The sequence below is a fragment of the Phoenix dactylifera genome, chromosome 9 (genome assembly GCF_051530095.1).
Source record: "Phoenix dactylifera cultivar Ajwa chromosome 9, Ajwa_hap1_PhDact_Kaust_v1.1, whole genome shotgun sequence".
Classification (NCBI taxonomy): domain Eukaryota; kingdom Viridiplantae; phylum Streptophyta; class Magnoliopsida; order Arecales; family Arecaceae; genus Phoenix; species Phoenix dactylifera.
In genome coordinates, this window is record NC_143198.1 from 32,145,373 (window position 1) to 32,168,353 (window position 22,981).

At 39.0% G+C, this 22,981-nt stretch overlaps 3 protein-coding genes and 1 pseudogene across 8 annotated transcripts; all 4 read left to right on the plus strand.

Annotated features, from left to right (window-relative positions):
• The first annotated feature begins 423 nt into the window (after nucleotides 1-423).
• EMB1789 (CCCH-type zinc finger family protein) lies at nucleotides 424-8,730 on the plus strand. 4 transcript variants are annotated; one of them, XR_003388053.3, is made up of 8 exons: nucleotides 424-2,146; nucleotides 3,023-3,088; nucleotides 3,298-3,426; nucleotides 4,295-4,345; nucleotides 5,299-5,439; nucleotides 5,623-6,443; nucleotides 7,146-7,294; nucleotides 7,661-8,038. XR_003388053.3 is itself a non-coding variant. In XM_039131245.2 (6 exons), the coding sequence occupies exons 1-6, from the start codon at nucleotides 551-553 to the stop codon at nucleotides 6,217-6,219; spliced, it is 2,580 nt and encodes an 859-aa protein (XP_038987173.1). In that variant the 5' UTR covers nucleotides 424-550; the 3' UTR covers nucleotides 6,220-6,724. The 4 variants fall into 4 exon arrangements, 1 of the variants encoding a protein (XP_038987173.1); XR_015969101.1 differs by lacking the exon at nucleotides 7,146-7,294 and having other exon boundaries at nucleotides 7,661-8,730; XR_005513800.2 differs by lacking the exon at nucleotides 7,661-8,038 and having other exon boundaries at nucleotides 7,146-7,413.
• A 2,232-nt stretch (nucleotides 8,731-10,962) lies between these two features.
• Nucleotides 10,963-21,041, plus strand: LOC103719612 (uncharacterized). Of its 2 annotated transcripts, none has more exons than XR_016396564.1 (10): nucleotides 10,963-11,524; nucleotides 11,974-12,068; nucleotides 12,302-12,369; nucleotides 12,475-12,518; nucleotides 12,836-12,913; nucleotides 13,008-13,161; nucleotides 16,912-17,064; nucleotides 17,173-17,283; nucleotides 18,364-18,645; nucleotides 19,340-21,041. XR_016396564.1 is itself a non-coding variant. In XM_008808941.5 (10 exons), the coding sequence occupies exons 1-10, from the start codon at nucleotides 11,205-11,207 to the stop codon at nucleotides 17,952-17,954; spliced, it is 1,197 nt and encodes a 398-aa protein (XP_008807163.2). In that variant the 5' UTR covers nucleotides 10,963-11,204; the 3' UTR covers nucleotides 17,955-18,320. The 2 variants fall into 2 exon arrangements, 1 of the variants encoding a protein (XP_008807163.2); XM_008808941.5 differs by lacking the exons at nucleotides 18,364-18,645; nucleotides 19,340-21,041 and adding exons at nucleotides 17,658-17,723; nucleotides 17,847-18,320.
• LOC148702577 (putative phospholipid-transporting ATPase 7 pseudogene) lies at nucleotides 18,512-20,706 on the plus strand (annotated as a pseudogene). The gene is made up of 3 exons (XR_015969205.2): nucleotides 18,512-18,566; nucleotides 19,498-20,464; nucleotides 20,571-20,706. The product of XR_015969205.2 is annotated as a putative phospholipid-transporting ATPase 7 pseudogene (transcript).
• A 62-nt stretch (nucleotides 21,042-21,103) lies between the features above and the next one.
• LOC148702578 (putative phospholipid-transporting ATPase 4) lies at nucleotides 21,104-22,755 on the plus strand. Its single transcript, XM_088705052.2, has 3 exons — nucleotides 21,104-21,473; nucleotides 21,559-21,647; nucleotides 22,584-22,755. Exons 1-3 carry the CDS (start codon nucleotides 21,234-21,236, stop codon nucleotides 22,609-22,611), a joined length of 357 nt encoding a protein of 118 aa, XP_088561178.1. The 5' UTR covers nucleotides 21,104-21,233; the 3' UTR covers nucleotides 22,612-22,755.
• The last annotated feature ends 226 nt before the right edge of the window (nucleotides 22,756-22,981 follow it).

The window sequence follows — 22,981 nt, forward strand, 5'->3', positions numbered from 1 at the left end:
TTATATATATATATTCAATCAATTTTAAAAGTGGCCATCCATATTCTTATAGACTTGAGGAAATCATGGGCATGTCCATGATTCCCCTGGCCTGGGCTTTTTTTGTCAGCCTGAGACTGCTCGTTTGGACGAATTAGGTAGTCCATGGGCTAACATTGTTAATTTGGGCCGTGGATGGTGGATGCCAATTTGGGTGGCACGTGCACGTGGATATCTGCGTTCGTCGTTAGCATCACCACTAGCCGGCCCACCCTACGTGCAAGTGGAGGCCTTTAGACACTCTGAGCCGAGCCCCATTGGGTCGGGCTGGGGCCTTCATAATTGGTGTCGATGAGAAGATTTGGGCCGGCTCTCACATCGCTCTGATTTTCACGGTCCAACTTACCAACCGAAAGCAGCAGGGTGGCCGCCTTAACTAGTACTTCCGTCGGCATACGTTACCGCAGACCGCAAGCTCTATCCTCTATGTACGGGTTCGGCGACTGGTCCTTAGAGGCACGCTAGGTTTTCCAACGGATCGAATCTTGGAGAGGGAGGGGAATTCGAATTGATGGAGGACCTCGTTCGAAGCCCCGCGCCTGAGCTTCAAACCCTAAACCCTCGGATGGAAGGCTTCTCGCGATCTGCTTCTCGCACGCCCCGGCGATCCCATCTCGACAGCGCCTCCTATCGCACTCTGGTTCGGATCTTCTCCCTCTGCCTCGACGAATCCCTCGGTCGTCCTCAGGAGTCTCGTAAAGATCCAAACCCTAGATCGGATGACGTGCCAGAGAGCTCGTGCACCGGTAAAGATTCGATCTTTGGTCGAAGCGGTGATGGAAACGTGGCGGAGGAAATCGGTCGTGGTAGGAAGGGAGAAGGGCACAGTGGGTTTGAAGGCAGTGAGCGCGGTGAATTCGGAGGCAGCGAGAGGAGTCAAGGTTCGGCATGTGGAAACCCTAGGTTTGATGATTCTTCTTTGAATGGAAATATTAGTTCGAGGGAGGAACTAGGGCATGAGAATGGCACAAGCGTGGAGTTGCCCGAAGCACTTGTCTTTGAAAAGCTGCAATCTGGTGGCATTAAAGATGAAGCTTCGCATAGGATGGAAGAATTGGGGCATGGAAGTGGGCGTGAGGAGTGTGATCAAAGCGCCAATGGTGGAACTCAGAAAGCTCTGCTTTTTACAGATCTAGAGCATTTACTGCATGAGAATATAAATTCTGTGGAACAACCGGGGAATGGGGAATTGCTGAATGACATAATCTTTGATTTTTCTGGATTAATTGATAACCCGAATGACCTAGTTTGTTCAGCAGGGTCACAGGATGGACAAAGACAATTGGGACATGGTGAACTCGCCAACAATGAGTTGCGGAAAGATGTACCTCTTCGAAATACCAAATTAGCTGATTCCAAGAATCAAAATTCATGTTCAGGACAAGGAAAGAATCACGAACCTCAGGATGAAAGCAGTAAAATAATTTTCTCTGGAGATAAAATGATTTATTCTTCTGAGGAACTACTTCATGGTAAAATGAGAGAAGGGCATGGTGAATGCGTAAATGATGTATTAACTAAGCACATGTTTCCTGATAAGCATATGATGGATGGAGTTCGGCATAAAGAAATTAAATCAGTGAAAGAATTAGGAGAAGTGTTGCATGAAGAAACACACTGTTGTTCTGATTCTTTGATGGAAGGTTCTGAGTCAAGAGAACTGGCAATTCCAGTATTAGCTTCAGAAGATAGTGGAGACATTGAGGAAGGTGAAATTCCTGGGGAATTAAATATTTCCAACCAGGATTTGGATATGGTACATGAACATGCAGTCCTTGAAGATCGGAATATAGAGGAAGGGACAACATATTGTGGCTCTCCTAAGAAAGGAGATACTAACATGACTTGTCTTGATGAGGGTATGCATTCAAGAGAAAGTAACTACAAGGATGATGAATCTGCTGTGCCCATACATATTACAAAGGGTGACATAATGCATGTTTCTGGGGATGATAGGTATTCAGAAACTCAGATGAAGAAAAGTTACAGTTCTGGGATGAGAGTGGATGTTAAGCGCCCAGCTGTTGATTCAGAGGCTCTTGGATTGCCTGGCGAGAACTTAGGAAACATAATAAGTCAGAACAAAGAAAAACCATCCAACCATGAGGTATGATAATAATTTTTTTCCTTTGTGCATGTTATGTTACCATTTTATTTTACAAACTGATTTGTTTGTTTATCTATTCTACATCTGCTATGGATGATCTTGCTGTGAAGTGTTGGCTTTTTTTTTGTGAACTTTGTTTGTTCTGCAGATGAATATGCTGCCATGGTTTATTTGCTTGTTATTGAATCTCAAAATCGATGCTTATATTTTTTTTTTCAAATTCAGAAATGCATCAATTTGTCTCCTGTTAGAGACATTTTAGAATGGTAACTTTAGGACATTGTTTGTTGGAGATTGGAATTTCATTTTCATGGAGAATTCTTTTTCTAGCATTTGTTCAATATTTTCATCAACTCATGCAAATGACATTCGGCATATAAAATTTAATGTTCTAATCTTGGCTTTACCTTCATTTTTAAAATATAGTCTTGGTTTTGATGTTATCTAGAAAGTACATGTAGTTTTAGGTCTTGTAGAGTTAGATGATCTAACTCATTTAAGTGATCTGTCAGACATTCGCTACTATAGTTCTTTCTTTACAGGTTAGTTCTTTTAATTTGACAAAGAAATAAGTTCTTCCAGTGGTTTTTACAAATAAGTTCTTGTAATCAAACAAAGAAATTTACTCGATCACTTTCACATTTTCTAGGATAAGGAATCACATATACCATTTTGGCTACTATACAGAACATGCTGGTTTCGATTTTGTATATTCTTCTTTTTTTCGTCTTCAATTTTTTGTTAGGAAGACATGCATATTAGCAGTATCTTTGTTTCATTGTATTGTATTGATCCATTTTTCATATTCCCTGGTCTTTGTTTCACCAATTGTATTCATGAAATCTCTTGTTTCTTTGCAATGTATGTCTATTACAGGCTGTTGAAGCTAGGCTGAAAAGAAAACGAGGTGCTTTAACCGAGGAAAGAAAAGCTAAACGAAAGGTGTGTATTGGTTCAGATATTACTTTCTGGTTCCCATATTACTTTCTCATGACCTAGGTCTCAATATTATAGTGAACTAATTAATTCATCTTGGAGTTTGAAAGGGCAACTAGTCTGAAGTTCACATGGAAAAAAAAACCTAATGTGTGTCTGTGTGACCAAAATCAAAGTATTGAATTCATGGTCTTAACTGCTAATTGGTTTTGCAGAAGGCTAAGAAAAGGAAAAGAGCACAGAAGGAGCGAGAACAAGGAGTCAAGAGATTGAAACTGCAGCCAATTTCAAAGCCAAAAACAGTGAAATATTGCAACTTCTATCTGATGGGTAGATGTCAGCAGGTTAAGTAATTAACTTTTTTCTTCAAAATATTCAATTTTTAAATTAATTTTAGATTTTCTTAATGTTGTGCTCATTCCCATTAGAGTCGACATTAGTTTCACCATATTTTCATATTTTTATGGTTGAATAATTTTAGCGTGTTTCTTTTATTTTTGAGTGGAATAATTCTATTTCTAGTATGATTTTGTCTTTCAAACTTCATACCCGATCGATTTGTCTTTCTCACTTCGCTTTGTGTCAGCCAACATGGCCCTCCACCATTTTCTTTAAAAAAAATTTGTTGTCCTGATTGGGATGGGTTTTGTACTGACTAAGCTGGCCTTGATACCAGCTTGTACCGGTGGAACCGATCGAATGGCCGGTTTGTCCCATTTCAGTGCTTTTTAAAAGAAATTCTCGTCCCGATCAGAATGGGCTTCGTATTGGCCTTGGTACCTTTTGGTACTGTTGGGGCTGGCTGGTATATCCGATCCTGTGCTGTTTTAGTGTCCCAACATCCATACTGGTGCTGGTTTTGTATCGGAGCAGCATGGTACTAACAGAACCATCTCATTCCATTGGTTTTTTAATCTGTGGCTGCAAACACGAAGGAGGTCTGAGGACCCTTACTAAGAAATGACATGACCCTAGATGTGGTGAATCACAAATGTCTTAATAGAATGCTCCATGCCAATCCCATGTACATGGAATGAAGCCTTTTGGATAAAAGTTATATGAATTTACTTAATATTACATATGGGCATGTAGAATGTTATTTCTTTGTCATATACTTTCATATAGTAAGTTATTGAATTGCTTACAAAAATTACATATTGCTTCTGATTTTCTTAATCTCATATATTCAACAAATTTTTTTTTTCCCTTCAGGGAGACCTGTGCAAGTTTTCTCACGACACTACTCCCTTGACAAAGTCCCAGGTATGTATAGACTTCATTGAATATCTTTAACATTTTTAACATGTTCTGGTCAGATCTCTTAATATCTGATCGTGCAATCTGTCGTTATAATGTGAAAACAGTACATTCTGCTTGTGATGTAAAGGCACATAGTAAAAACAAATATGTGGAAGCGCAACCCTCATGTCCATCCTTTTTCTGGCTATATAACATGTTAGTCATATGGTAAATCAATCTTTATTTGATGTCATGTCTCTTATTTTGTGTATCTTAATTACTTTGATGTTTTGTATATATGTTTTTTTGGGGGATATTTAAGATTTCTAGATATGTTGCTATAGCTCATCTTGTGGATAAAGAATTTATATAGTTGGGTAGATTTAATTGATCACTTATGATTGTCCAAGGAAAACTTTTGCAATAATCGAGCTGGAAGCTGCCATCTATGGATGGGATGAGCCTTGTTAGTTCAAGAGTGGAAACATTCATATCAATCTTAATAAGGTGTCTCTTGTGCAGCAGTGTTGAAATTGCTTGTTCAAATGTAGAGGGAAATTGATCTTAGGTTGCTTGCTTCTCGTAAATCTTTACTTGATCCTTAGCTAGATGCTTGGCCTCCTTGCTTTGAGTTATATAGCCAACTCCCCCTTGATGGTACAAGGGTTGCCTGGTATTATCAATATGAGGTAAAATATGTCTCCTTTTCTGTGTCTTACTAGACAATTCATTTAAGATATATTCATAAAAGTTGTTATTTAAATCAGTGACTGAAAAGTCAAGTTTAGTTTCTTTTCTTACTTAATTGGCATTTCTTTATCCACTGCAACTTGGATTATGATGATTTTTCTAACAAGCCAGATAAACTCAATATTTTACCAGCATCCTCCTTAGTTGCTAAAGTTATTACCTGCATAACTGAAATTTAGTATCATTACATTTTCTTTCCTTGCTCTTGATGGTGTTATTTCGTGCAGCCATGCACGTATTTTGCACGTGATTCTTGTTTGAAAGGGGATGATTGTCCATTTGATCATCAGCTTTCTAAGTACCCATGTCACAACTTCTCATCCAAAGGCATGTGCAGCAGAGGAGATAAATGCAAGTTTTCACATAAGGTATCTCTACAAAGCTGTCATATATTCTTGTTTTAGTATTTTTCATCTCTTCAATCTTCAGCTTCTAGTCCCTAAGAATTGAGCCAATTTTTTGTTTGTTTTGCTGCATCTAATGTTGATATGAAAGTTTAATTGCTATTCAGCTTATTAACTCTATGAATTTTTGGTTACTCTTGATCTCAGATTACAACCAACGAGGCTTCCTCCTCAATTCCAATCATAAGCAAATCCAAGTCTCCATTGACATCAGAAAATTTAAATTTCAGAAAGCAAAATACCACAAACAGCACCTCCATAGTTGCCTGTGGTCCACCTAAAACTACAACTTCATGCACACCATTTCCCATTCAAAAGAACATGGAGGGAGACACTATAAAGCCTCCAAAGATTCCCATGCGGATACCTAATGGAATACGCTTTCTTTCATTTGGAAAAGGTCCTTCAGACAGCATTAACAGGCAGCACCACGATAATCTTCTCCTCAAGGAACGCAAAATATTGGATCAGCAGAATCAGGAGAAATTTTTGATGGATGGGCATAAGAATGATACCGATGATATCAGTTTGGCTCAGACATCACTTCTTAAAGTACATAGTGAGTCTAATGTGATGTCTGGTGGAGCTGCTTATTCTGCTATAAATACCCTTGACAATAAGAATTTGAAGAATAAGAGTATCAGCAGTGTGTCTTCTGTAGTTCCTGGTTCCAGGAGCCTCCATAGTGAAGTGTCAGATGCTTCTAAAATTTTGGAGGAGTTCTTATTCAGTGGTGTCAGCTAGAAGCAAGGAGTAGCGTCTGTTGTTTGCCCAAGTCTCTCCTTCAGCTGTCACTGATATTGATGTACAATGGCCAAGGTCCCATTTGTTGGAGAAGATTGCTGTGTCAGTACTCCGTAATACACACCCTGCTGCATTATCATATAGTTACGAGTTACAGCAGTGGCTTATTTGGTGTTGCAGACTTTGTGAGGTCTTGACGTTAACAGTTGAGTTGCTGTACTATTGTAAGTAATTGCCCCCTTCTCTCTCCCTTTTTCTGAGAATTACAATTCCAGTTGTATTTGAAAGAGTCATTCTTAAGTAACAAGTCACTGAAGGAAGAGAGAAGCATAGTGTCTAACAGCTGTTGATCGTTTCGAAAGTGGTTCTATCTGAACTGAGGAAGATGGAATCATTTTCTTGTTTATTATCTTTCATTGTTTTATGGATCTCTGTATGATGTAATTCTCAAGTATATCATAACTTTACAATAATGGTAAGTTGAAAGTCAAAAAGTTTGGATAAAGTGGTTGTACTTTGATGCTTGACTTAATTAAGTGCGATATGCCATGCTGGTCTTTTTGTAAGTTATTATAATTTGCTTGGATTTGGTCCAAACCCTATGATATAGTATCTTAAAACTGATTTTTCAGATCACTGTTCCCTGCTTGCCTCTCAATGGGGAGGAAAATTTTCCTGTCAAATGCATTTGCGAAACTTATTGCAATTTGAACCAATTTCTAGTATAAACATATTTGAACTTGTGAATTTATATGTTATAATTTAGCATCTTAGGTAATGCGACTTCTATTGATCAGCAAATTGAATGCTGTGTTTGATTGGTTCATTTTTGTCTCTTCTGTGTATATTATCTCTTTGAACTATATAGACATATTTTAAGCTTTGACCGTAGATGCTGATCTCAGATGGTTCTGCTACGATGTCAGCTAACAGGTCAGTCTCTGCTTTCATCAGTAGCTAAAGAGGTTGGAACTCCATGCTGCAACAGCTGATCCATTGATTGAACCTGGAACCCAAGCATTTTTACAATTACATCCTTTTGGGGCATCAAGTTCTAGTGTGATACATTAATTATGTATGTATTAATAGATGAAATTTATTAGAACATAAAGAAATGACCTATGTATTTCTTAACAATTGTTTTTGATTCTGTGATAATTTTTCTTATGGCTATGTAGTGTTATCTTACATAAATCCAGGTATGTGTCTTCAGTGGGGTATGATGTCTAAGCATCAACCAATATCTAATAATTTTGTCATACAAACCTAAATTCAAGTGTTATACCAATGCCCTAAATATCGGATGTGGGTATGTAAGACTAAATTAAAGAGTCCTAACGAATATGCTGAGTCTGGTGAAACAATATGCTATTTGTAGTTTATTGCAGACATACTTGGTGGTGTGAACTAACAGATACATTATTTCTGCTATGATTTCCAGGGAAAAAGCACTGCAATAATATATTGTTGTAATTCAACGAGGAACTGCTTTAACATGCCACAATAGCAGGTGCATCTAATCTGAGGGCAAAAGTGAAGCAATATCACTGTGTCAGTGAACTCTTGAAGACTGACCTTGCTGATGCAGCAAGCCTGTCGATTCAATAGCAGGATCCCCTGCCCAAGCCAGATGATCAGTTTGTTTGATCCTAGATGGGTATCCTTGTCAATGCTCCAAGCAAATGGAAAAATGGCAAACAAGCTGGTAAAGCATAATTAGGTTGAAAGAGGGGTTGTCCATTCTTTTTTTTCTTAAAAAAGGTTATTTCTATATGTAGTTACACAGATAACAAGAGATACAATTTTGGACTTCACCAAAGATTGGATGTTGTGGCATTTAAAATCAATTTTAAGTGGAGTATGAGGGAGATGTTGTGGATCAAATTTTCGAATGGGTTACATGAGCTGATGATTACAACTCCGGGGCTTCCTTGTGGTGCATTTGTGCATAAATGGAGATCTAGAAACTCTCAAGTGGTATTACAAAAGAAGAGCCTTGCAAAGCAAATAAACTTGTGGCAAATCTGGTGAAACAGATTGAGGTAAAATAAAAATGCCATCTATAAGAACTGGATTGCAAATACAATGAGACTACTATGTCCATTAATGAGCTGATTGAAAAATGAGATTTCTTTAATCAAGATTGTAATGAAGAATCTCATTCATCATTCATGCAGGATTTTCAAGGAAAATAGAAAGGCTATGCCCGTGGCTGGAATTTCGATGAAAGGAACTTAATGAAGATTTAAGCAACTTGACGAGTAAAAAGTGAAGGCAATTGGAAATAGCTCCCTGAAGTTGGGAGCAGATAAAGACTGGTGAAAAGGCCTCAGGATTGTTGAAGAACAAAAGGAGGCGGCTGTTCTTAATTAGAAATGCAGCTGGATGAGAACTGAAAGCTGGAAACATAGATACAGCAGTTGAAATGTAAGTTACAGGTGTTATGCATGCAATAAGATGATTCAGGATTCAATGAAGGATGGGAGAATTGTGCAAAGAGTTGCAGAAAAATGAAGAATGGAGAGTTTGGGAGTTCTTTATCTAATTCTCACAGTTGCAGAGAACATGAGCAATGGGTGAACAACAGGAAAAAAATACAAAGCTCGGACTTGAACCCAAGCCATTTCAGGAAGATTGAAAGCAAAAATTGGCTAGAGGTCATGTTAATCTTAAACCTCAGTTTTGTTTTTGATAGCAGGATCATTCAAGAAAACCCAGTAGTATCTCATGGAATCATTCTGTCGAGGAAGGGTCCTAAGAAGTTACGTATAAAACTGCCGGGCAACTGCTATTCTCGAAGGAGCAGCTCGTTGATGAACATTTCATCATTGTTGCTCCTTCCCCCATGATCTTAGTCCCCAAGTTCAAAATGTTTCATTCCATGACATCTGGATTTATAAGGACAGTTGAAAAGTGGCAGTGAAAGAGATTATATGTACTGGAAGAGTGGAAGATTCATATTCCTGATTCATTATTCACTGCTTCGTTTGAAGATAAACCAGGTAGCTTTGTAATCACCTCTGATTCCAAAAACCGCTATCAAACTCTTTTAACAACAAGAAGAACAACCATAGGTCACACTAGAAGAGATCAGATATTCTTAACTCCTTGAAATGATATACTGAAGTGATGCAAGGATTCAACCTTACAGGCTTGGGGGAAAAAGGAAAAAAACAGTTAAAAGTTGCTCTGTAAGCTTCCTGAAATTTTTATGCCCACTTATCCGGGGCTAGGCTAAGCACAGCTTGGTAGCATCCCTGTTGGTTGGTCTTCCCTTAGTCTAAAAAATTCTTTCCTCACTTTAGTTATCACAACTTAATTTTTTTCAAAAAGAAATGCACATCTTAAATTGAAATCTAAGTTAATATTTATTTGTAATTGATTTCTTTGATGAGTTAAAATTTAGCCAAGCCTCATGCTGATTGGTGTAAATGGCGGAGGAATGAAATAAAAGGTGCTCCTAATGATGCCCCCCTTTCAATGAGATCTACGTTCGAAAGATTTCTTGCTAAGTTGGTGATTGCACGGCTAAAGGCCCGCTTGAAGCCATCTATAATTTTGCCTCGCTGTGGGGCTACTAGTCCAACGTAGTTTTACGAGAGCACTGAAGGGACTCACGTGGTCGGGGCACTCGCCATCATGATTTCATTTAGGCCAAAACAAGTATAGGTCAAAAAGAGAGACATCACATAAACTTTTAATTTTTTTTGCTCTCTTCCTTTACCTCCGGATCATATTCATGATAAATCTATTATGACATAAATCTATCAAATAATTTCACACTAGGCCGAAATGAATCCATTTAGAATAATTTCACCAGATATGAGGCCTCCTAGATGCTCATACTTGAAGTCATTTTATCCCAATTACAGTGCCTTCTTCTTTTGAAGCCATCTGAGGCTAGAACAATGGTACTCATCAACTAGAGTACTTAATCTAGAAAAGGTCATGCATCACCTTTGCCATTCCTTTGGAAAATAAATCCAAGCCCTGAGAAGGAAATAAGGACCACCATGTAATGGTCATCCATGCACAAAGCTGGCGCATTTGATTTTAAAAATGCTCCAGTGGTTCTACGGATGATTGCTGGACCTTTATGTGATTAGGACATAGCTCTTAGAGTTTTCATAACATTCATGTAACTTTTATTGCTAATGGCCAACATTATAAAGAACAATCTTTCATCCTCCTCATTTCATTTTTCGGAAAGAAATGCACTTTGATAAGATGCAAAACATAGATGATCTTGGAGCTACTAAATTCTTAAGCATTTTAGATAGCCAAGCCCAATAAAAAGAAAAAGGAAATGATGATCTTGGTATATTATGAAAGACCCATCATCTACTATCATAACTAAGAGACCAATTAATTTTAGATAGCCAGTAAAGAAGTACTGTATGTAACGATTGTTTTGATCAAGTTTCATCAAAAGCAGACATGATAGAAAATAAATTACTCAGAATTTTCATTTGAAGTTTTGTCGACCAGACATCATAGATCACTTCCACATGAACCCATTAAATACATCCTCATTTTTTGAAAATATTGAAAATAAAATATTTTTTTCTCGAAAATAACAAAAATAATTTGAAAAATAAAAAATAAAAAATAAAACCAAAAATATCTTAAATTATATATATTTATTTTTTAAAATGAAAAATCAAACGATCCCAAACAGATCCTAAATCTTGGGGTGGAACGGAAGTCAAAACTCTCCCACCAGGACAATAATAACTCGGCCCGGGCCAAACACCAAAAAAAAGGCGAACGGAACCCGAGCCCTCTTTAATCTTTGTATACCCTCACGGAGCCTTTTCCACTCATCCTACCATCTCTCCCCCCCTCCTTCCCAACCCCCGCAACCTCCCCGTCTGACTCGGAAATACCAAACCGAATCCCCTCTCTTTCCCCCCTCTCCCTCTCCTTTACTCATACTCTCCATTAGAATCTCTTCCTCGCGTTCGTCTCCTCCTCTTCTTCTAATAATGACGACGGAATCGACGTCTATAAAGAGCAACCATATGCCCCCCTCCCTCGTCTCCAATCTTCAGAGCGTCCTCGCCGCCCGGCGAGGTGGCGGAGGCGGAGAGGACGGAGGTGAGGGCGATGCCAAGACCAGCGAGGAGGAGCCCCAGGCGGCCCCGTCCTCCGCCGCCGCCGCCGCCGAGGAGTCAGATGACGGATCCAAGAAGCCGGTCGTCCTCGTGACCAACGGCGACGGGATTGGCTCCCTGGGGCTCGCAGCCCTCGTCGAGGCGCTCGTCCGCGGCGGCCAGTGCGACGTCCACGTCTGCGCCCCGGAATTGTGAGGCCTCTCGTTCCCTTCGTTGGTTCCTTATCTGTTCGGTGTAATTCCTATATCGCAAGATTTGGACCGGTGGCTCCTTTTTTTTCGGCCAAATTTAGTCAAAATTGTTTCTACTTGGGATATGATTTTTCTCTGCTATCTTTTTTATTGGATTCTTTGGTGTTCCTTTTTGGCAACGTGTGTTTGTCCGAAATTTTAGGTTTGTTCCTTTTCTCGAGTTGGGGCGTTGGGTAGCTTGTTATTTGGGTTAGCTACAGTAGGGTTTGCTTATCTTTGCGGATGGATTTTGTCTGTTCTTTTCTTTCGCTTTGGTTTGATTCCATTGTGTTGGCTTTCTGGGTTTTGGAAGAACGAGATGGGGTTGTTGGATATAGGTATTGGCAATGATTTTGGCTGATTTCTTGGTTATTCCTTTTTTTTTCTTCTTTTGGAAATTTTGGAAAAAGGGACAAGTCTGCCTCGGGTCATTCAGTCACCGTTCGCGAGACCGTTGCTGTGACTTCTGCAGGGTTTAATGGTGCCACGGCTTTTGAGGTTTCTGGTGAGATCTTGTTTCCGCGGCTTTTTGAGTCTTTTCCTCTAATCTCCATTCTTGATTTGTTGATATCAAATTATGCTCTCGCTTCCTCATATTATTATCTATAGATTGATTTATCAAAAACAATAGTCAAGTTTGTGATATTAGAACTTGGATATGAAGAATTTACTCTTGCAAAAATCGTCAGAGGGCGAGCAAGAAGCTATTATGTTCTAATTTCGGGTAGATTCTGACAGGGACTCCTGCTGATTGTGTCTCTTTGGCTTTGTCCGGTGCGTTGTTTTCATGGTCCAGGCCAGCATTGGTATATGGTTATATATATGTTGTAAAAAATTAGAATTTAAAGTTGAAGTCAATTTAGATCCTTTTCTTTTGGGGCTTTAGTAATGTTTAATATGATATGTATCAGGTCGTCAGTGGTATTAACAGGGGATCAAATTGTGGCCATCACATGTAAGTATGCAGGCCTTTTCATTTTTTTTCCCTTGCTGTCCTGTGGATCAGTCACCAAATAATGAGTTTAGATTTCTTTTCTTTGATGAGAGGTGTCCTTTGTACAATTAACTAATGTTATGTTCCTTTAATATGTGAGCTCTATGTTTCATGTTCAATCTCAAGATCTGGTTCCACGTAGAAATCTTACTAATTTATTGTTTTTCCTTTAGTTGCATATTTCATTCCTTATATGGCTTTGAACCAGGTTAGACTGTCTTATGCAAGTGTTATATGTCGATTTTTAGTTCTCTCATTTCCTCTGAAAATTTATATAGCTTCTACTCGGGTGCTGTTGCTGGAGCTAGAGAGGCTTTACTATGTGGAGTACCTTCACTTGCAATCTCATTGAATTGGTAAATAATGCCTCCTGTTGTTATGGTCTTTGCTTGTTCAATTATCCTTGTATGTATATATCTTTCACATTTGGATTTGGATTAATTCTGCTAGGAGGAAGGATGAAAGCCAGGAAAGTGATTTCAAGGATGCAGTTGAAGTTTGTTTACCACTAATACATGTGGCCATTAGGGATATCGAAACGGGACTTTTCCCAAAAAGTTGCCTGCTGAGCATAGAAATTCCTACATCCCCTTCTACAAACAAGGTTTGCTTTTGCCAAGTTTGAAGACTTTTAAAGTTTGAAAACCACATAGTAAATATTTACGGCATCCCATGTTTTTTTTATGAAAGATGTGGTTTGATTGTTTTTTCCGAATTAGTCTATTTGATTTTCTCTGTGAGTTTGCAATTTTTACTTTTACTATGCAATTCAATTCTTTTACCATGAGTTCTTTGACAATTAATTTGTATTTTTATCCTCTCTTCAAATGGCACATTTGGTTACACACGCTTCTACTTTCTCATTTCATACATTAATTTTGAAGCTGTGATGTTTTTAAAATAACAGCATAAGAAATATACAATGAACAGCAACATCAATATCAACAATTGGATAATTTTCAGAGTTGATAAAAATCTTACTTATTTAAGTACTCCTTAGCAATCATACTATAGGCCATAAGGTTACAAATAATAGAAGCTAGTAGGCTGCAAGGACTACATATATTTGTGTAATGATTACATGTATCTGTATTCTAGAATGCTTAATATATAAAAAATGGCATAAATGCATCAATAGCTTGGGGCAGAGTTAGGAGTTGAGCAGCTTAGGTTTTTCCCTTGAATTTAAACCAATGCATTTGCTCAATTCATCGTGGCATGAATCAAGGGACTTTCTCCTCTTTTTCTTCTTTTTCTCTCCTGGCTGAGGCAAACCACCCCCCCCTCCCCCCCCCCCCCCAAACCACAGGGGGGAGAGGATACACATACTAGGATCAATCCAATCCTTTAGTGGCAGATCAGGCCTAGTATAACAACTGACACCACTATGGGGAAGTGGAATTTGAGATATATGATTGTCAATTTTGCAGAAGTAACCAATTTATAGATGTAGTGGGTCATATGATTGTTATTCTGTGAATTGTTGTTTTTATGGAGTACTGATGAATATGTGGCTTTGATTGATATTAATTGTGATATAATGTGGGGTGATGATATGATAAATGAGATTTTTGAACTGAAAATTGTATTATTTGAGATGCACTTCAGGAGTGTTGAATGGTTGGTATAAACCAGTAAAATTTAAAATAACCTGGAAGGAAGAAAATAACAAGACAGGCTAAGTTATATGGATCAAATTTTCGGCATTGAAGAATTTAAATTTCTATTTGATGAAAACATATGGCAGGTGAGAAACTCCATGGGTATTTTTGGAGGTGGGAGCTCAGATTGTAGCAGTGAGATCTTTCTTCAGAATGATGACGGATGGATGAACTTGTAATGCTCAATAAATGAGAGCTTGGAATTCTAGATATTTCTAAATATACATGCCTTCATTTTGGAGAACTATTTAAAGTGGATCCTGCAGTTTGTAACCTTTTTATCAGAAATTTTGAAATTGATGAGATGCTGCATGTACAGAAAACATTAACCATCAGTTGATGGGCCTCATCATGATAATAACTTGCTGTGGCATATCTGCCGTTTAGCTGGGCAAGGGATTTGGAAAGAAATGAACAGGCAAATCTTTGATTGTTCTGGTCTTAATTGGGGAAACTTATATTTTCCTTTTTTCCCCAAACTTGATGAGGCCTCATTTTTGTTGTTGTTTCTCTATGGTTGTATGATATGTCTTCGTTTTACCCCTAGCCTAACATTTTATAGTTTAATGGGGTTTACTCTTCCTGATTATGCCAGTACATGCTTGATCCATGATCAAATGTTACAAATCATACTTTTATCATGCGTGAATTTCCTAAATTTCTTTTCTTTCCCCCCCTCTTTATTTCTTGTATGCTTCTTTTCCATACATGTTCATTTGCATTTGTCAATGGCAGTTGACTGCTTCCATACTGGATATTATTCTTGCTGTTCTAGCATTACAACATGGCTAGGATTCTCAAATGACTTCAGGCATGTTCGGTGGTTGAGCCCATATGGCATCATCGGTGTTTCATGTAGCCTATGATTTGTGTAGTCATCATTATATATGTGAATATGATGTCATACACAAATCTATGATAAAGGCTTGGGCATCCTTTACCTTATTTAACATGTCTAACTGATAGCATTATTTTATAGCATACTCTTTTGGTCTCTGCTATTTGCTAAACCTGCATTTCATCGTCTTTTCAAGTCAAAGAGTGAGTGTCATGCATGGTCTTATGCTTTATCATTCATCTTTTCCATCATCTGTCTCTTCAACCGGAAAAAAATTTTGTGGTTTGCATGAGGACAGAGTGGTGCTTAAGAACTGTTAGACATAAGAGTTTGATATCATGCCAAATTTCCTATTCTAAAATCTTAGTTGTTACAGGTAGACCTGTTAATGGGTTGGCACGGACTGGCTTTGCTCAAAGGTCAGTACAATCTACTTAGCCGCGGCCTCAAGCTGGCCCAGCCTCCAGGCATACCTTCCAGGCCCAAATCCGGCCCTTACTTGGGCTTTGGGCTGTGGGCTGGGCTGCCGAATTAATGCCTGCTTTACTTCAAAAAATTTCAAAAAAAAATAATAGGTGAAGTCGGTAATGGCTATCGAATTTACTTAAAAAGTTTTTAAAAAATATAAATGGGTTGAAACCCCTGTTTTGTTTCGAAATAGGGTCTCTGCCTCTATTCCGGCACCACGAAGGAGAGAGGGCTTTCGAAGCCCCCTCCTTCCACTGCCCTCTCCCTCTCCCTCCCTCCCTCCCTCCACTGCCCTCTCCCTCCCTCCCTCCCTCTTTTTTTTCCTTCTCACTCTCCCCCTCCCTCACTAGTTTCTCGATCTAAGGGTCGGAACCGTCCCAGTCTGCCCCCAGTATAGCTCGGTACGCCCCGAACTAGACATTTTGGGATAGTGTCGCTATCTCATTGGACTTGTTTGAATTATTAATAATATTCATTGTTTTGGAACACTTTTGAATTTTTGTCAAATGTTAGATCTTTTTGTTTCTGATCATGCATTTGCACATGGATAACTGTGTGTGCAATCAGGTAGGATATCTTTTGTTCTGGTGTGGACCGACCTACACTAGATACTGAATTATAAGGATTTGGATTGAACCTAGGATATCACAAATATCTTCAAATTGTATCTGAACATAGGATTTGGTATGTATTGGACACTGACATTCATTAAATATGATTAAGATACATGTCAGAGATTTATTCTATGTTATGAAGCATAGATATGGGCATGAGATACAAATATGACACTACAGAATACTGGTAATAGGAACTCCGAAAAATAGTGTATGAAACATCTATGATACAACATAAACAATTTGTTTAAAAAAAATTATGTAAAAATTGTTTAAAAAGCGTGATGACTTATCACAATGTTATAGTCCATTCTTCATAGGATGAGAGCAGTTTCTACAAACTTCATTTCAGGTGCTATCTAAGGAGCTCATACTCCCAATAACTCGAGCTTCGCTTCTTAGGTTGCCTTAATGTGACTGAATTAGCAGACTGGTGCTTATCCAGATAACCTTTATGAGACTTGATACATTCTCTCTCAATGATGATAAGGGTGTCATGATTCTTTTTGCATCTAGCATGCACTTGCATCTATGCACATGTAATGGACCAAAGTTATCAATAAATACTGACATTTGCAGATTCTATAGTTGTACTTTTGCATTGAGAACTAACATGTTTAGTACATAGATTTGTTTGTGTTGATAAGATTAAGGTTTGTCTTTGATGGCTGCTGTGCCTGATTTCATTGTGAATATGTGGACCTACCTGTTTGTTGGTTATTATAGCTCCTTAGGTTAACATCGTTTTTCACTGTGTCTGAACTTTTTGACAGGGCTTCAAGCTGACCAGGCAGAGTCTATGGAGGTCTTCTCCTAACTGGCATGTGTTATCAGCAAACAGGCATCCTTCTGCTGGGCAGTTCATGTCTATGCATCAAAGCCTTGGAGTACAGCTTGCACAGCTTGGCCGAGATGCCTCTGCAGCAGTTAGTATTATTTTATAATCTGTCCATGGACGGGAACCAGACATTTGCCATTTTTTTCTTGGACTGTTCCTTATCTTCTTATCTTCTGAAGAATCTGTGCTTTTTCAGGGAGCAGCTCGTCGCATTACTGCTCAAAGGAAGAATGTGGAAATAGAATCAGTTGCAGCAGCTGGAAAACCTGAGAAAAGAGAGGTGGTGAAGAAGTACTTCCGTTTAGAGGTATGCTTGGGTTGTGTAAATTTGTAACAGGCATGCCATATATAAATAATATGAAGAGTTTTCTGGCTCATTTGAAGCTCATTGATGAGATTTTAGCTGGTGTACTGTACTAAGTTATGCATGATAGTCTAATACCAGGCTTGTTTCTTCTAAAAGAAACCTTTTTTGGATATTGTGGTAGCAGAGGAGGCTGTTTTCTTGCTAGGTCATATTTTTAGTTTTTCTCAGAAAACAATACTTTTTGAGTATCTGTACTAGCTTGCTTTTTTAAATGAAACCACTTGAACATCACCTGCACATCTGAACATTTTATGTTGCACAAGTATTTAGGATTAACAAGTGTGGAGCCTTCCATCGCACTTTTTTAATTGCAGTTTCTTGAGAAGGAGCAAGAAGAATTAGATGAAGATCTTGATTTTAGGGCTCTGGAAAATGGCTTTGTGAGTCTCTCTCTCTCTCTCACTCTCTCTCTCTCTCACTCACTCACTCACTCTCCCTCACCCTTTCACACACACAGACACGTGGACGTTCTTAGCAAGCAAACTTTTTCATCTTCTTTACAGATTGCTGTAACTCCTCTACATTTAAACGTCCATGCGGGGTCTGAGATCCAAGCCTCTGTTTCGGAGTGGCTTGCCTCAGCTCTAACAGGAGGTGGAGATGCTCTCTGAGGCTGACACGAGACATTAGTTTAACCTGTATACTGTTGTAGGTGGTTACTTTGTTTTCTGCCCCATGGTCAAGGTGTCACGTTTAATTCCAATTTGTGCTCAATCCATTTTGTTCGTTCATTGTTCTCTGCAACTGAAGAAACCCATGCTTCATCCATTACATTAGTAGAATCAGCAGTTGGCCGCATGGGTTCCAATTTTCTAGTCACCCTGCCTCTTGTTAGGTGTGTTTCTTGTCTGGAACAAATGGCTTCTATTCTGAATTGTAAAGGGAGGTGTGGGGTGTTGTGGTTTTGATTTGTTTAGATTGGAGATGGGCAGCTCTGCCTGGATTTTTTTTCCCCCTTAATGGAGTCTTTTTAGACATATTGGTGCCTTTTCCTCTGCCTCATGCTTGTAATAATCACAGGTGGAAGGTCATTAAGAGCTGTGGATGAATTATGCTGTCTTTAATGTTGGTATCTTCAACGGCAGAGCTTCTTGTTGCTGCTGAGGGTCACAACAGTCGAACGAGCTTGAGAGGGGAAAATTTGTTGGGACAAATATGCTTGTCACCAATGACGTTAATAATTTACATAGTTGCAGAAGATGTATATCCTTTCAGAGTTCGAGGTCTCTTCCTCCCTTCGAACGGAACAGATGAAAGAAATAAATGCAATCCGGATGCCTCCTTTCAAAAGAAGATATTCAGGTGGGTAATGATGCGACGTCATTCTATTTGATGAATTTCCATAATGGACCACAAGTTTTTGTAGCTAAGCAACTCAAAAGAAATAGAGCCATAGGATGTCTAGGCTTCCGGTAGGTTTCAGGGGAGCGGCATAACGAGATAATTAGGAGTCGAGTAATGTAGAGATACGAACCCGAACGCCCCCCTCCTACCACCTCGTGAGCTAATGTGGTGAAAGGTAAGCCATCCGCCCTTAGGAATCTTAGCATCGTTTCACAGGAATAGCTTGATAAAAATCAAACGATGCGGAGTTCTCTTCTGGATGACGGGGTGGGGCGGCCCCGTCGTGTTACCTCATGGTTCCACGCATATACTGTTCCTTAATGCTGTTATGTTGTTAATTTTCAGGTGTTTACTGTTGTTTTTTTTTTTTTTCCTTCTCTTTCGCGGTTGTCTGTCGTTTTTGTCGATTCCCGAGCATTTTAGTTGTTTTTCTGTTTTAGTACCTCCTTTTTGGTGATAAATTTACGTCCAAAAATCCAACTTTGGAGCCGAAAAAAATACATCTCTAGCTGAGATCAGATCAATTATCGTATGAAAACCTCAATATATGATGGAACCATCCTTTTGTTTTTTGTTTTTTTTTAACGAATTGTTTTGTCTTTGTGTTGGTGCTGACAATTTGAATCTTTTCTTGTGATATGAATCCTTGAAGTCATTCGGTTGAATCTCAATCGATCCCTCGCACATTCTTGACAGTATGATGGCGTGAAAATGGATCCACCAAGGCTAATGCCATGCAAAAAATGATGGGGATGGTTCTGTTCGATTCGAGCTGAAGAGGAATGGCAAGGACGGGGGGGATGCCATGAGTCCATGACTTGGTCTTGCTGTCGTCGGGCTATGAGAATGGGATATGCTATGTACTTGGATGGGGAGACGAACTTGATGGTTAAGAGATCGCTGGAGGCAACTTTTCTCTTGGGAAGATGATCGATCCTTCTAAGGATTTTAATGCCACCATCGGATGCGAAGAACCAAATTCTGGCGTCTACACTTTTGTGGGCAATTAGGAGTATGACCGGCGCAGGTCGATGGCATCGATCTAAGTCGATTTTTTCTCAGAGATTCCAAGCTTCGGAACACCGGCTACATATGTGGAGTGCTCATTTTCACTGGTCATAACACCAGAGTTGACGCAAACTGCAACCTAGTCTCCATCTAAAAGAAGCAGAATAGAGAGAAAAAAAGGATTGCGTCATTTACATCCTCTTCACCGTTCTTGTTCTGGTCTTCTTGATCAGCTCCATACAGTTCATGGTGAAGACAGAGTTTGAAATGCCAGAATGGTGGTACTTGCAGCTGCAGTGGTTGGCGACAGCAACTTTGTATGACCTGCCAACATCTGGATTATCAACCATCTTCCATCCCGTCGCAGCTCTTATCCTCTTTGGATATTTAATACCGATTTCGCTGTATGTTTCAATTGAAACTGTGAATGTCTTGCAATCAAAGTAGTTCATCAACCAAGATCTTCGAATGTGCGGCAAGGATTCGTGAAATCGTGCTCAATTCCAGACTTCCAATCTGAATGAGGAGCTTTGGCAGGTTGACACAATTTATCAGATAAGACAGGCACCTTGACTTGCAGTCGGATGGATTTCTTGATATGACCTAGGTTCTAGTGAAGTAGAAATTGCCGCTGCAAAGCAGATCACATCTGAAGAATCTGGTGGTTCTGTGCAGCAGCAGAAGGGAGTATTGGGAGAATGGTGGGGGTGGCTTTGGGTCATCGTCAGGGATCAAATTGGAAGGTGGAATTACTTGCAAGATCGAGAAGGTGCGGAAACCTATGAAAGGTTTTAGTTTCAGAGATGATCGTCTCATGCATGGAAATTGGATGTCTTTGAACCTAATCCTGGCATGGCTCTTTTATTCTTCTGAAGGTTTGCAGTTTATCACGCAGCGGTTCCTAAGCCGGATGAGAGAAACTGGTAGCTTTACCTAGGAAGCGGAGTCACCAGATCAAGGTGCTCTTCATATTGCTGCCAGAGAATTTTGGGTTTGAGTTCTGTTAGAAGGGCTCAATCAAGTGCATTCGAGCAGGAAAGATATCCTTATTTTGCTGATCCAGTAGAAAGGTCAGAAGACCAAAGTTTTGCGGGTGCTTCCGAATCTCTCCTCCATGCCTTGTAGAGTGTTTTCTATTCTCTGACTATCAATCTTACATGGAGTTCAAGATTCTCAAATTATTGGAATCGAACAGCAAGACGAAAAGAACGTCAGTAGTTATACAGAATGAGAATCAACAGCTGCTGCTTATTTGCAAAGGTGCAGACAGGTCTGCCAATATTTTCTTCTGATGAGTTGTCGATGATGCCTTTCTGGAATATAGAACTTCTGTCCTTGTGTCAAAACCAATTGATTCATGGGTGTCTGAAATTTTTCATGCATCATAATGCATATATAATCAACTTCTATGTAACTTCAACTATATGAATGTTATAGTTATCATAATGCATATATAATCAACTTCTATGTAACTCCAGCAATATGAATGGTGAATTTTGCATGGCCACATAGCATCATTTTTGATAGATTGTCAAGGAATGGAAGAATGCATGAGTGGAAATCTGAATGAATATGGAGAAGCTGGCTTGCAAACTTCGGCGCTAGCATACATGAAGCCTGAGGAATCTGAGTATTCAGCTCGGAACACTGAGTTTCTAAAAGCGAAGACTGCTATAGGGCCAGACAGAGAAGCTCAACTGGAACAAACCTCTGACATAATTGGAAGGGAATTAGTTCTTGTTGGTGCGACTGCTGTAGGGGACAAATTACAAAAAGGAGTCAGTTTTTATTTTCATAGTTTTACATTATTAAGTTAACAATTTCTTAAAACCTTTTTCACCTTCTCATTATCATCCTCCACAGGTTCCTCAGTGCATCAATAAACTAGCACAAGCTGGTCTCAAGATTTGGTTTCTTGCGGGTGATAAGATGGAAACTGCATTCAACATAGCGTATGCTCTCTATCTCCATTGAATTAGCAGAAAATTATCGTTATCATACGCATTTCTCGCGAGCTACATTAAACTTTGCTCATCAATGTATTTTTATCTTGCTTTTGACTTTGGATGAGGGTAGTAATGTTTCTAAGAGTTTTTTTTTCGTAGCCGAATTCTATGAAGTATTTTATTATCTTTAAACCTCATCAATTTTAAAAGACAAAGTAATTTTTTTCTTTGCATCTTACTGTCTCATTCTCTTATAAGGAGGTTGGTTCAAGAACCTGAAATCTTTCTTGGAGTTCTCTCCGCTATCCTTTCTTGGAGAAATATAAATTCTTTACCTGAAATCTTTTTTTCTTGCCCATTTTAACCTAGGTCACATATTCGGGTCCTTTTTTTAAATGCCGTGATCAATAACCCTTCTTTGATAACAAAATATTCTGGTTATGTATTGGCTATTGCATTGCTAAGTAAATTAGCACCTTTCTAAGTTGATGGAGACAGAGGGGTCTGGATGTCCGGTTGAGCTATGATGGCCTCCATGTACCAGTAAGCCTCTAGATGAGGACATATTTTGAAACTCTTCACCATTCTTTTTCTCGACAATCATGTCTAATAAATTTAAAACACAGAAAAGTTGCTGGGGCTTTTTAATTCACATTGCAATCATGCAACCTTTTAAGTGGGGTCGGGTTATTGTATCGGTGCAGTGCATCTCCATAATTGGAGCAGCTGCAAAATCTAATGTATTATTCTCTATGACCAATTTCGAATTGTTAGGTGAAATCAGATAAAATGCAAGCATTTGTCAATTCATTCAGGCATGATATGACATAGGCTCAAACGCCAGTCATTTTGACATCAATCGCCAATGAACTGATAGCAACAATTGCGAAGAGGAGATGAGTGTTGCTAATGCTGTTTTTTTTTTTCTGCCTACATTTACAGAAAACTGACTTTTCCACATGACTATTGACTGTTGCCTTCTACAGCCATTGAGAGGTATATAAGGATTCCATTGCGGTGCTATTTGTATGCATTTGACTCCTTGCAGGTCAGATGTGATGTTATTTAGGGGAGGGATGTGACACTTTGGTTGCATTTTCCTTGATTATTTTATGGTAGAATGTCTTTTCCCCGGAGGAAGACTGATTTCAGAATGAATGGGAGGCTCATGCTTAAATTGTGGAGATTGGAGACTGTTAAGAATACTTTATGGGTCTCCCAGATCTAATAACTGGCAAATGTGGTTCACCACAGCTGTGTGAGAGACTTGATTACCATTTCAACTTCTTTTTGTTGCATTACCAGTGGTCCATGTGGATTGCATCAGAGTTGAACTAGTT